At 36.0% G+C, this 14,317-nt stretch overlaps 1 protein-coding gene and 1 non-coding gene across 16 annotated transcripts; one reads left to right on the top strand and one right to left on the bottom strand.

Moving 5' to 3' along the window:
- Positions 1-1,242: 1,242 nt before the first annotated feature.
- LOC122297982 lies at positions 1,243-1,349 on the top strand. The gene has a single exon (XR_006239042.1). It is a non-coding gene; the product is annotated as a small nucleolar RNA R71 (small nucleolar RNA).
- Positions 1,350-3,156: 1,807 nt separating this feature from the next.
- LOC122295422 (U-box domain-containing protein 6-like) lies at positions 3,157-11,748 on the bottom strand. 15 transcript variants are annotated; one of them, XM_043104431.1, is made up of 6 exons: positions 10,826-11,748; positions 7,630-7,705; positions 7,066-7,251; positions 6,227-6,334; positions 4,570-5,654; positions 3,157-4,035 (listed from the first exon to the last, which is right to left on the bottom strand). In XM_043104431.1, the coding sequence occupies exons 5-6, from the start codon at positions 4,797-4,799 to the stop codon at positions 3,288-3,290; spliced, it is 978 nt and encodes a 325-aa protein (XP_042960365.1). In that variant the 5' UTR covers positions 4,800-5,654; positions 6,227-6,334; positions 7,066-7,251; positions 7,630-7,705; positions 10,826-11,748; the 3' UTR covers positions 3,157-3,287. The 15 variants fall into 15 exon arrangements, with proteins under 15 accessions (XP_042960365.1, XP_042960368.1, XP_042960367.1 ...); XM_043104434.1 differs by having other exon boundaries at positions 11,422-11,748; XM_043104433.1 differs by lacking the exon at positions 10,826-11,748 and adding an exon at positions 10,544-10,810.
- Positions 11,749-14,317: the final 2,569 nt, after the last annotated feature.

The following is a 14,317-nucleotide window of genomic DNA, read 5'->3' as shown; positions in this document are numbered from 1 at the left end:
CCAAGATCACATAAAACTTTATCAAAAAATGAATTTCCAATAGTGCAAGGCAAAGTGAAACTCCCTGGATCTTTCAATTTTTGAGGCAATTTCTTTTGAAGAATGGCACTGCATTCTTCAGAAAGCTTCACTGTTTCAAACTCCTCCAACCTTCTCTTCTTGGAAATGATGTCTTTCAGGAATTTGACATAATTTGGCATTTGTTCCAAGGCATCTGCAAAAGGAATATTAATGTGAATTTTCTTAAAAATATCCAAAAACTTAGAAAATTGTTTATCTAGTTTTTGCTTTTGAAAACGCTGAGGGTAAGGAAGTGGAGGAGCAAGAATAGGAGGATTGTCAGGAAATGAAATTGTAGGAGCAAAGTCGGTCTCCTCTAGTGTATCATTGACAATCTCATCTTCTTCTACTTTATTCTTGCTTTGGCCAATGTTCACAGCTGTAGGGGTGGACTTGCTCTCCTTCAATGGTGACCTCTCTATTTCTTTTCCACTCCTAAGTGTGATGGCCTTGCATTGTTCCTTTGGATTCACTTCAGTGTTGCTGGGAAAAGCTCCTCTTTGTTGGGCATTGATGGTAGTGGCTAGTTGCCCAATTTGCACTTCAATATTCTTTATAGCAGCTCCCATATTGCTACAATGAGTCTCAATGTTGTCCAACCGTAAATCAGTCTTTTTAAACCTTGCATTGGTCTCCTGAACAAAGGAAACCATGGCATCCTCAAGTGACATCTTCCTCTCGCTTGGTTGGCTATCAAATCCGGGAGGATGTTGAGGTTGCAACACATTCTTGGTATTTCCATATGACAAATTCTCATGATTTCTAAGCCCTGGATGATAGTAATTTGGCATAGGATTACCACGATAATTGTAGTTCCGATTGTTGACATATTGAACTTGTTCTTGACTCGCCTCATTGCTTGGAACTATCATGCTTGTGGATGCAACATATTCTGTACTTTGTGGTATCCTTTGTGTTGTCAAGGCTGAAATCTGATGAGATAGAGTAGCTACTTGAGCGGAAAGAGCTGCTATCGGCTCCAAGTCATGAATTCCAGCAACCTTCTTAGCCAAAGTCCTCTCAGTTGGCCATTGATAGTTGTTTGAGGCCATTTCCTCCAAAAGTGCAGTAGCACCTTCAGCTGTCTTCGACATCAAAGTTCCACCAGAAGCAGCATCAACTATAGTTCGAGTTTGCCCATTTAACCCATTGTAGAACATCTGAACTTGCAACCAATCTGGCAATCCATGTTGTGGGCAACGTCGAATCAAGTCCTTATACCTTTCCCATGCTTCATATAGTGACTCAAAATCATTTTGCTTGAATTGGCCAATCTCACTCCTGAGTTGGGCTGTTTTGGCAGGAGGAAAGAATTTAGCAAGAAACCTCTCAGCCATGTCCTGCCAACTAACGATGCTTCCCGGTTGTAGAGATTGTAGCCAACCTCTAGCCTTGTCCCTCAAAGAGAAGGGAAACAATCTCAGTCTAATGGTGTCTTCAGTAACACCATTGATCTTCACAGTGTCACAAATCTCCAAAAACATAGCCAGGTGAATGTTGGGATCATCAAGTGGTGATCCACTGAATTGAGCCTGCTGCACCATGCTAATCAAAGCTGGTTTGAGCTCAAAGTTGTTGGCATTGATTGGCTGGCGCATTATGCTCGAGTAATTTCCATTCACAACTGGCCGTACATAGTCCTTCAAGGTGCGTGGTAGTACCTCACGATCTTCTTCAGCCATAGCTAGTATCTTATTTCTTCTTAGTGATCTAAGAGTTCTCTCAATCTCCGGATCAACAGGAATAATGTCACAAGATCTAGTACGGCGCATCCAATGTCAAAAACACACCTGTAGAACAAATTAAAACAAAATTCTAAATTAAAACCAAGATTACTTTGTATCGATATTGACGAAAAGAATACGAATAAACCAATCCCCGGCAACGGCGCCAAAAACTTGACCGGTGCAAAACTGCAAGTGCACAGTATCGTAGTTTTATAATAAAGTGGTAAGAAGAGTATCGTCCTCAGGGATTGGTACCTTACTCTTGCCAAATACCAAAATTATATAATCTCAATTTTATCTAGAGGAATCGCTAAGGTTTTTGTAGTTGCAAATAAAACTAGATCAACTCAAAGAGAAATAAGCAAAGAAAATAAAACTGACTTTCAAAGATCAAATTCAATAGGGAAGAAAACTTCTAGGAAATCGATTTCACCATAATTCTTCACTATGCTTTTCTCATCCAGCTAATTTAACTTAAACCTCTTTTGTCTATTAGCAAATCTCTAATTCATCCAAAAGCCTCTTTCGATAGTCAATTGGAAGTGATTCTAGTTTATCAATTCACACAAGAGTATGCAAATTAAATAATCAAGAACGCAATAAGACCAATGATTTAATTACTACACAGGTTCATACAAGTCTTTCGATCTCTATACTTACCTATGCTGAAATATCCAAGATCTACCCTATGATTCCCTCTTTCGATAGCAAATCACAAGATTAATAATCATCTAATCAATGGCCAGTTAATTAGAAGCAATAAATTCAGAATAAATCAGATAAATAAAGAGAGAATTTCATTAAATTAGCATGGACAAACAAGCATAGTTCGGAATTAGGTTACATCGTTTTCCTAGAAATTAGAAAATTTAGCTCATGCTAGAATTGGAATTCAACATAAACGAATTCACCATAATTATTCTGAGAAGATGGGAAGAAGAAAATAAACACTGAAAAATCCTCCTTGCAGCCTCAACTGGTCGTCAAAAGCTCAAGGGAACGATTCAACGCCTTTCTCCCGTCCGTGCTCGTGTATGAATCAAACGTACGTGCAATAAATTGGAATTCTGTCTCCAAAACAAATGATTTGAATCCCTCTAGCTATGTTTTTCTCTCCCAAAGAGTGTTCTCCAGTCAAAACTCGCGGCTCTAGAGTGAAGAATGGCCTTTTATATGGTCCCACGGCGGAAAACCTAAAATCTGTCAAAATACGATGTTCGCTCGAGCAGTGTGTCGAGCGCGCGTCGAGCGTTCGACTCTGCCTGATTTCGCTCGAGCGTCCTATCGAGCGCACATCGAGCGTTCGACTCTGCCTGATTTCGCTCGAGCGGCCAATGTCTCTGCTCGAGCGATCTTCGTTTTTCAGCAACCCGCTCGAGCTCCCTGTCGAGCGGCAGTCGAGCGTTTGAATCTGCCTGAATTCGCTCGAGCGGCCAAAAGCCTCCGCTCGAGCGAACTTGTAAAATCTGCAATATGAAATTTTGCAAGCCATCAAGGGCGTTACAAATATAGTGATAAAATCTTTCCGAAGAACCGAAATGCCCAGTAAGATGGTTTCTTATCTTCATACTGGCTACTGGAGGAGCTTGAGATGTCAAGCAGGGTTAGATCAGTTTCGGGAATTGAACATTCTAGAGGATCATCTTTTACATGTTCCAAGAGGTGGAGCAATTCAGAGGCAATTATTTGACCTCTAGAATTCCCATTGAGAGACAAATCAACCAAAGATTGTATGATGGTGTCTCTCATGACCAGTTGACAGAAGTCAACATGCTCACGACATACAAAAAGAAGAACACTTGCAGCATGTTCTTGTTCCTCCTTTGTTCCAGTTTCAAGTATTTGGGAAATGTCACTGATGCATGAGCTGCTTTCAGCTACTACAATCCTAACCTCCTCTATACTGCATAGGTTCCTAATGATCTCAATGCAAAACCGTGCCAAATCTGGATCACCCAATAACTTAATCAGCTTTGGAATGAACTCCAAATACACTATATGGTATCCAATATCACAATTGCAGGACAAATTACACAGTATCTTCATGGCAATACTCTGAAAGTCCCTGATCTTGGTATCCAGGACTTTAAGAATGGAAGGAAGAACACCAGATTCCCCTATCATAGACTTGTATTCAGGTTGGGAAGACAAAACCTCTATGATACCAAGGACTTCTCCAGTGATTTCAGTTTCAATATACGATGCCAACACGTAAATCCCATCTTTATCAAATAGTAGCATTTCACTGCTGCATGAAACAGTAGAAAGTTTATTAGCATAGGATCTAGTAATTTCTCATGCACCAAAATATACTGAACAATAGAAAGAAGAACAAACAGGTCCATGCTCACAGCAACCCCTACCAAAAGGTAGGAGTAGAAATAGAGTTAAGAGGATGAAAAATGTTTTGCTTGTATATACTAGCAATTCATTCACTCTTTAGTACTTTCTACAAATATTTAGGAAATCCATGGAATATCTTTTGTATAAATTCCCAGTTACCTACCTAAAAGTTTAAGCCCCCAAAAAAAAAATTTTTCTTTTTTCTTCTTCTTGAGCAGTTTCTGTTATTTTGATCTAATCATTATAGCTCTTTTGGTTTATGTGAAACCATACGTTTGTAGCAAGCCTTATAATCTTCAATCCTATGCTACTCTATTTCAATTTTTCTCATTTCAAGAAAAACTAGAAAGGCTCATGCCTTGAGACCATAAAGGCCCATAATTAAAAATATCATCTGCATATAACAAGAAAAAAACTATCCATGCAAAAGAATTATCACCTGTTATTTCTCAAAATCGCCAACAGCACCTCTGCTCCATCTCTCTGTTCTTTTACATCATTTAATTCATGTGGATCCTTCAAAAATTTAATCAAAGGTTCGACACAACTGTTGGAAATTGAAGTATGACATGCTTGTTTATTTTCCTGAAGTGTTTTGTTCACATCTCTAACTGTCTTGCACTGTGATCCCCATGAATGTGCAGCAAGTCTGGAAAGAGAAGCTAACATATTTCCATAACTCTCTGTAGAGTGGTTAAGTTTTTCAGAAACTGCATTTTTCGGTCCATGCCTACTACTTATTCTGCTTTCACTAAAGTCATCTAAACTTTCTGAAACATCATCAGTCCCTGAAGAGCGTATGGACACAGCACTAAGTTGAAGGTTCAAGTTATTCGCAAAACTAGGAAAGCTGGCAATGGAACTGGAAAACGAAGAATCCAGGGGGAAAAGAGAGGAAATGTTTGGTTCTAAATATGGGTCAGGAATAGTAATCTCCTGCCTGGAAGACCAAGCTTATATGAGTTCCTTCAGTATAGAGTTTGGAGTCATGAACAAGTTGTCAAGCTTCATATGAGTTATAGGGCATGTCTGGTTACCCTCATTAAACCACCGCTCTATCCAAAATTGTTCAAACGTCTTCCCAGAAGCAATAATCATTGGATCATGCATCACCTGCATAGTGATGGGACATTTGAACTCCTTGGGAGGTTCGGGTGTACCAAAGTCATCAGCTCGAGTCTCATCACACTGCATATGGCTGTCATGATCCTGGTATCGTCCAATTATTTCTCCATATTTCCTCAAAAGATAGAACAACCACTTCAAGATTTTTTTCTTAGGGTCTGTGTCAGTGGCTTTATCATGTAAACACTTAATAGATCTTTTCTCTATCAAAACTGCAGAAGGGGATGTAATTTTTAGTGTCAAAGCCGCAAGTCGAACAGCCTCGAGTTCTAAATCATTCACAGAATTGGACACAGGAATTGCTTGTCGAAGCAATACTAATATAACCTTCCCAACCTCTTCTTCCGCAGGTTCAAGGGGAAACTTTGTGTGCTTAAGATCACGGGCAATTCCAGATATCTACAGAGAATGTTCAATTTGAATATTTAGTTGAGGGATTAAAAGGTGCACTGACCAGACATATAATGTAGCGACTGGGACTACTTAAGGCAGAATATACAAATATAAGGTCGTCAAAAAATACAGCTAAAAAGTTTTCAAATTAGAATTGCCAAAATTAAAGCAATACAGAAAAAATAAAAATAAAAGGGATGAAGATGAAGACAAACGGAAACTGAGACTCTTTCAGCAGAGTCCATTTTTGAAGTATGTGAAACAAGTAAGGATCCTTTAAAACAACAGTCAAAGTTAATTATGTTATGCTTCATACTGCATGAGCATGTGGAGCCTGCATTATGAAGTAGAGCCATCAGAGGTGTGTAGACTAAACCACTCAACTTTTTAATTCTCTACTCCATTCAACACCGTTTACCAGGAAAAGTTGATTGGGGAGGGGACTGGTACTGAGGCATCGAAGGGAACACAACCTAAAAAGCCATGCATGGAAATCTAGTTCAAAATGAATTTGAAAATCTCGGATTATTCACCATTTCCTAAATATATATAATAGAAGGGCTTGAAGTATTGCAAACCTTTCCAGCCAATAGCAATGGGACCATATTTTGAATTTGACTCAAAGATACTACCAAAGTTTTTTGTATTTTCTCACATCTGGAAACTATCCTCTCTGTTGTAATTGCCTGAAAATATTAACAATTTAATAGTGAAGAACGATGCAAATAAAAGCCTTGAGAACATACATACAAATATTAATAGGACTGAACTCAATGCATGCCTTAAAATGTACTTTACAACTTGGAAAGGTTTTAACTCATCTATGATAGTTTGTGGCATTAGTAATCACATGTTCATTGAGCAAAAAACAAGAGTTAAAATAAGGCAACAGTCAAATTTGAAAACAAAACCTTTTAATGAAAGATTAGCATAATAAACTGGTGGCTCACCTCAGGTATTCTGATTACTATTAAAATAGTGGACATAAGTTAAAGGAAACAATCAGAGATGTTGCGTGGGAGTTATACAATTCACTTTAACTGATATTAAATTGATTCCTCGGCATCCTCAGCAAAGGGTCACTTCAAAATGGTGTAAAAAGAAAAATATTCAATTGATGCAAAAGTTATTGGTGTTGTTCAACTACATTAATTAATTTCTATATGGTTTAAAGCTCTAACAAATGTTACCATACATTCAGGTTGGTTTTAATAGATTTTATAAAATAACGAACACCATCCTGAGGCTGGTAAATTGTATGAATGCAGATATTTTTGTTTCAAAGACCCCATTTGTGTCCAAACTATGTCAGAAAAATATGTCTTTGTATAAGTAATAGGAAATTTTATTGATAACCAGAAGGCATAGCCCAACTATACAGAATGTATACAAGAGAATATATTAGCAAAATATGTACCAGGAAGAGTTTACTGGACTCTGAGCAGTGCTGTATAAGTAATTTTGCTTTATCCATTGCAATTTTTAATGTGCACAGTGCCTGTATTCCCGATGTGCATCGTGGCCGGGCAGACTCGATGGCTGGTAATATTTCCGAGATTCTGTCAATGAATTTCTTGAGTTCTAAACACATTAAACGATGAACCTGCATCCAATTGTAATTTAGTCAGAAAGTTGTAGCAGAACAGGGAAATTTGGAATAAGCAAAGTTAAAAAAATACATTAACGGAACCATAAAGCCTTATCCCTCTGGGGATCACTGTATGGTTTGAAATATGGTTAGCCAACACTTCAGTACATTCTAGAATGGTTGTCAACCTAGAATCAATTATCTATGTACTGATAGGGAATAAAATCAAGACCAGTGAACTCTAACCCAGAGCTGTCCGTGAGGGTGTGGAAAATGTCATTAAAGAAAACTGCAACATTTGTGTATGAGTTATAGACCGCTTAATCATACAACCTAAATCCTCTATGACTGATGATAAAATTTATTCCCAATTACCCAGAAACGATTATTCACCTTAATTGTACAATAATATCGAAGCTCAACAACTTCAGCACAATTGTTCTTCATCCAATAATAGAGTATCTTCAATCTGCAAATTGACAAGATTAATTCATTGGCTTAAATTGAGCATTTTTTTTTTTTTTTTGGCAGAAATGAATAAATCATACAACTTCCACTACTTACGAATATCTACAATAGAAATTCTATCAATATTACACAAATAGCAAGGCTGTACTCAGACGATAAGAAACATTATAAAAAGGCAAAAAAATAACAACAAAAACCAATGAAAGCACGAACCCAGCTGCTCTGTTTCTATACCAATTGGCTAAAATGGGTAGTCTATTCCGATATCAAAACTCGCAGAAAACTCCTGATTTAATTTGGTCAATAAAAGAGAATTACAGTTATCCTTCTGTTGTCGCAAAACTAGCATAGAAAGGCAAGAAATTTCTAGCACACCTACAAAATAGAGCAATAAAATTGTGATGAATCCAGGTATTCAAAGTCTTAGATCATATGGCTCCCAGCGAGGGCTTGAAATCCAACTCGTATAGTAAACAGAGTCCCACAAAAAGAAAACAAAAAAGGGAAAAAAAAAGTTATGCAGAAAAAGATAAGAAACGATTTTTGTAAAAGAGGGTCGGAATTATCTGAACCAGCAGCCCAAATTCCAAGACATGCAGCTACCAACGAAGAAATACTATGATTTTACAGAATTGAGTTCCGGCATTAAGTACCAAGCAGCTGTTTCGCAGCCGACTAAGTCAAGAAGAACAGACCGAGAGCAAGTTCATCAACAGCAAAGCAGATTTAAGAAACCCAGTAAGTAGAAGTGCTATATGGGCGCAAAAATCACTTTGATTTGGAATTAGCAGAGAACGCGTAGCATTGTGAAATGAAGAATCATTGAATATAAAGCTCATGGGCAGTGTTAGTGTGCCGTCAGCTTTGACCGCAGGCGTGCCAACAGTAGACCGAGGCACTTTTCATGAATTTCATCGTAATTGTATTGCGAAAGGTTCGTTTTTATACGGAAGTAACAGAATCTTTTCTGTTATGACATGAAATGAAAGGAAAAATAAAAACTATTCTAGAATTTGCCATTATGACCCTAGTGTAAGTATAACAGAATTGTCAGGTTAATATGCCCCGTTGAGTTCAGTGGAGTATTTACAACAGTGAGACTCGATCTAAAAAGCGAAAATTTGTTTGAAACTAAAGGTTTAGTGAGTACATCAGTAATTTGATCATTTGAGCTACAAAATAAAATTTGCAAGGCCTTGGTAGCAATTCTGTCATGAACAAAGTGATAGTCTATATCCATGTGCTGGATTCTTGAGTGATAAACAAGGTTATCCGAGAGGTAGGTAGCTCCAATGTTGTCACACCAGAATGTAGGAGACTTGGATAAGAAAATGCCCAATTCTTGAAGCATGGTTTGAAGCCAAATTAATTCAGCAACTGTAGAGGAAAAGAGTTTTATATTCGACTTCTGTCTTGGACCTGGCCACTATTTTCTACTTTTTGGAGCTTCATGATATAATATGGTTGCCTAAGAATACACAGAAACCACTTATGGACTGTCTGTCATCTGGATAGCCAACCTAGTTTACATCTGAGTATGCTTGTAATGTTAAAGAGAATGAAAACTTAAAAAACAGATCTTGATTGATATTGATTTGAGATACCTCAGTATCCTTTTAACAACAGACCAGAGTTAATTTGGGACAATGCATAAATTGACACACCTTATTTACTACAAAGGATATGCTTGAGCTTAAAAAGGAAAGATATTGCAACCCACCAACAATACTTCGAAATATTGTACTATCATCAAATGAAGCAGAATCAAATTGTGAGAGTTTAAGAGAAGCTACCGGGAGAGGTCATGGGCTTGGCACCCAACATATTGCTTCGAGTAAGCAAATCTTTAATATATTTACATTGAAACATGAATAATCCAAATGCAAAATAGTCTATTTCAAGACCTAGAAAATAAGACAATTGGCCAAGGTCTTTCATAGGAAGAGAGATTGATAACTTAGAATGAATGTTGCAAAAATTGTAATGATATGCGTATGTTCTTAGTGTTGTAAATTTGAAACTCTCAAATGATCTATTTATAAGCATATGAGACTTCATATTCAAATTTAAAAAGATTCACATGTCAAAGACAACATTATTCACTTTTTCAAAAAATTCAAATAAAATTTATTCTTTTTCAATTGTAAAAGAAAACATCATTTACCTTTCAAAAATTTCAAACCTAATCTTTTTACTTTTCGCATATGACAAAAAGAGTATTATTTACTTTTCAAATTTTTCAAACAAAATCATCTACCTTTTGCATAAGTCAAAAAGTGCATCAATCAATTTTAAAAATATTCAAATAAAGCATGCACATGTAAAGGATGACAATCAATCATCTTTAATATTTTCAAAATTTAAACTTTTAATCATGTCATGCACATGTGAAGGATGACAATCAATCATTTTTCAAAATTTTTAAATTTAATTTTTAAAATATTCATGCAAATATGAAAAATGTATTTTAATGCTTTATGATAAAATATTAATTTTGAACCTTAATCCTAATTTCGAATTTTTTAAGAGATTTACAACATTACTTCATGAGTTTTAATGTGAACTTGTTCCCTTCTTGCTCATGCTTGGCTCCTTGATATACTTGACTCCATTGTGTAGACAACTTGAGTTTGAGACTCCTTTATTCTTTGAATTCGTTTGTTATTAACAAAATCTATGTGTAAATATATAATTACACGAAACTTGAAACCTTGAGTTCAACAAAAATGAACTTTATTTGAGCAAATATGCAAGCAATTGTAATGCAAGACATGAATGACAGTAGGTTGAGAGGGATGACTAAGTCAGCAATGCCATTGAGAGAGAGTGATCTATTCACCGAGATGAGTAGATGGCGGCGACATCGAAAGGGCCAAGGAAGGGAACACATAAAGACCATTACGTGTTGGTCGGGTGAAGAGGGTGGTCTTGGTCCCATTTTCCTTCACAAAGAAGTGACTAGAATGGAATTCAAAAAAGCACAAGTTGTCAGTATAGAATTGAAGCACAAAAACGAGATTTTTGGTGATGTTAGGGATATGAAACAAATTATGAAGTAAAAATGAGGAAGAATTTGAGGTGAGAGCAGAGTTACCATCGTGTTGAATCAGAAGGCACATACCATCACCAACAAGAATTGCTTTGCATCCACTGTAAGGTTCAGACGGCAAGTTCAAATTATTCCAGTCATTGGTTATATGGTCAATGGCGGCGGAGTTTGGGTACCAAGATAAATCAGTGAAAGAAGTTGGGGTGGTATGGTTTGCAGAAAAAGAGATTGGTGTGGTATAGTTGGTTATGAAGGACCTGGGGGGTTCAATTTGGTAGGAATAGTCCAACGGTGTCGACATTGGAGGGCCACAAGGTCGATTTTATTGCAAACTTGGCAGGTTGGTCATGGGCCACCATATGTTTATTGAAATACACCCGAGGATATGAAATTGGATCGGCCTCAACTTGAGAAGCGACCTCGGCCTCTACCTTGCCTTCCACCTCAAAATGCAGAGCGACCTCACTGATCTCTAACTCTAGTAGCACCATAGTGCATAGATAGTTCTATAAGAGTTTTGGATGAATGGGCAAGTATACTTTCTTGAATGAGCGGAAGTTGGTAAAGCTCATGAGTGGTAATTGGGTCAGACCTGGTTGTAATTCAGGTGACAAATGACTCATAAGATCTGCCTAGGCCAGTAAGAAGATAAGTAACAATTTCTTTACCTGGAAGATGATTTCCAATGGAAGCTAGTGTATCAACCAAGGATCAAACCTTCCAGAAGTAATCAGAGATAGACTGGTCACCGCGGGCAAGATTAGTGAGCTGAAAACAAATTTGAAACTCTTTAGCTAGGGAATGTGAGTCAAACATGGAAGTAAGGGATAACCATAGCTCTCAAGCAGTTGAAGTAGATAAGACATGGCCAAGAACAGGGTCAGACAGAGACGAAAAAAAGAACACTAAGAACCAACTAGTCAGTGTGAGTCCAAACGAGAAAATTTGGGTTTGGCTTGAATGAACTATCCGAAGAAGAGAATAGGGTTTTTGGGGGGGGGGGGGGGGGGGGGGGGCATGGAAGTGAGCCATCAACATATCCATAAAGATCTTATCCTCTAAAGTAAGTTAAAATTTGAACCTTCCATAAGAGAGTTATCTATGGATAACTTGGTAGTGAGGACATGTGAGAAGGAGGAGATGACAAAGGAACTTGGAGGGGGAGGAGAATGAGAGGTATCTGTGTGCGTGGCCATGGATCAAGGAGACTGTTGGTCTAGCAGCTCTGATACCAAGTTGACAGAGGCTCTTTTCATGAATTTGATCCTAATTGTATTTCATGGGAAGGTTCCTTTTTATACACAAGTAACAGAATTTTTTCTGTTATGATATGAAATAAAAGGAAAAATAAAAACTATTCTAGAATGTGCTATTATGACCCTAGTGTATGTATAACAGAATTGTTTAGGTTAATACCAACTAGTATAAATTTTCTTTTTCATTTTTTGTTTTGTTTTTTTCTTTACATCTTTTAACATATTTAAGTATTTTTAAAAAATAAAAAGAATACATCAATATATTAAAATTTACTTTCTTAATCATTAAGTAAAAAAATAAAATTAAATATGTGAGCGGAAACAAACTTAAGTAGCATATTAGCATTTTCCTAAAACTCACGTATACGATGAACATAGGTTAATTGTTTCTAATTTCTACTTCTGGGAACAATTAAGAAATCTTCCATCCCTTCCCAGATTATTAAAACTATTATATGTGTATATAGAGATAGGAAAACATTTGTTTTATAGAGGATTGAAATCCTCTACCAAAATTTGTTTTTATTTTTTTATTTCTTTTTAGTGATTAAATAAGTTTTTTTAAATGAATATGTGATTTTATTTTTTATTTTTAAATATCTAAATAGTTTTAAAAAATGGTAAAAAAAAATTGAAAAAAAAATTAATTGATCGGTAGAGGATTTCGATACCGATGTGGACGTGGCATACTAGCATTTCAGCTTTAACCGCGATAGCTGTCAAAGACTGTCAAATAAGAAAAAATGGAGATGATTACAATTTACTCCACATATGATATTCTAATCTCTCTCATTCTTCAACGCAGCTACATGGTAAGAGTAAGAAGAACGTTTAGTGTGCATATAATTAAAGGCATTCTAAAAAGACGAGTATAAAGGCACATGCCTGGAAAATTTGAAGAATAAAACAAATTAACTTTATTTTCTTCTAAATTTGACCCATCATGCGCAGCACTACTGGATTAGTGCCTTCGGTTTTCTTCTAAATTTGACCCATCACGCGCAGCACTACTGGATTAGTGCCTTCGGATTCCTCAAATATGACCACCACCTTATTTTTTAGAGTAATGCGTGAATTATATATGCCTTCACAAACAGTGAAGGTCCTATACGACATATCGATGCATCCTTCAGTTGTTACGTTCTTATGTTCATATTTTTCCTAATCGATAATCAAGATAAAATAATTGTAGAAGATTTCTATAGTCAGTCCAGACAAACAATCTGCAACACACCCCGATTCTACTTTGAGGACTCTCACCCCCATTGAATTTTGTATCATAGAACCACTTAATTTATTTATGAATTTGCTTGATTAGAAAAAGAGATTAAAAAAAAAACACATAATCGGTGGCCACCATCAGTGACTTTTGTCTATGAGATAAGCATTATCCTATTTTATATGCATATATCTCCCATGATATGGAATCTTTCTTCCCCTCTCCTCATAGGGGTTGTTTGGGAATAACGATGATTTCTTTTCATTTCATTTTATTTTCTTCTTAAACAATATTCAAACATAACTACTTTTCAATTTCAAATTTTTAATTTTTTCATTTAATCATTATAATTTTTTCAGACTTCAAAAAAAAAAATTCAACTTTTTCAAATCTTAAAATAAAGATTATATTCTAACAATAGTTTAATTTTATAACAATTCAATTATTTTTCTATTTTTTCGTAAAATCTAATAAAACATCTAATTAACTCAAAGCATTTCATCACTATTTATAAGTTTTTCATATCACGTCATTACGCAATCATTTCTTTAGTGTGGATAAAATTATAAGATATATTCCCTATTCGTGTTATAAAAATTAAAAAAATTAAAAAAAAAAATAGTTTGATCGAGGGCCTTTTGAGGGCTTGACCCTGATAAAGCATTTTTAAATTCTACGTCCAACGTGCCAAAAAGCATATAATTCCATCAACACTCTACACGAAATCACATATTTCTCATAGGTTGGCACGTGAATACGACCTGATCTGATCTCTCGTCCACTCATCTTCTTGTAATATTCACTACGAAACATCCTTTGATCACTACCTTTTCCACAACCATTTAGTCCGTCAACTTCTGATCATCTTGATAAAGGTTCTGCAGAATTGTCAAACATTCAAACTATACACACAAGCAAAGTACAAAAAGGATTGGTTTTCTTTAAGAAAATGTTAGGAACCCATGATATATATATAAGATCGACGCACCTTTTTCTAACGTGGGAATCTCTGATGATAAGGATTTAAAATAGAAAAATTCTACTCATTATTCCTACATGTTACATCGTACTTCATACATAATTTTTTTA

This window comes from Carya illinoinensis, chromosome 15 (assembly GCF_018687715.1).
Source record: "Carya illinoinensis cultivar Pawnee chromosome 15, C.illinoinensisPawnee_v1, whole genome shotgun sequence".
Lineage (NCBI taxonomy): Eukaryota > Viridiplantae > Streptophyta > Magnoliopsida > Fagales > Juglandaceae > Carya > Carya illinoinensis.
The sequence above is the reverse complement of the archived record's forward strand: the minus strand, read 5'-3'. Positions and strand labels throughout refer to the sequence as shown.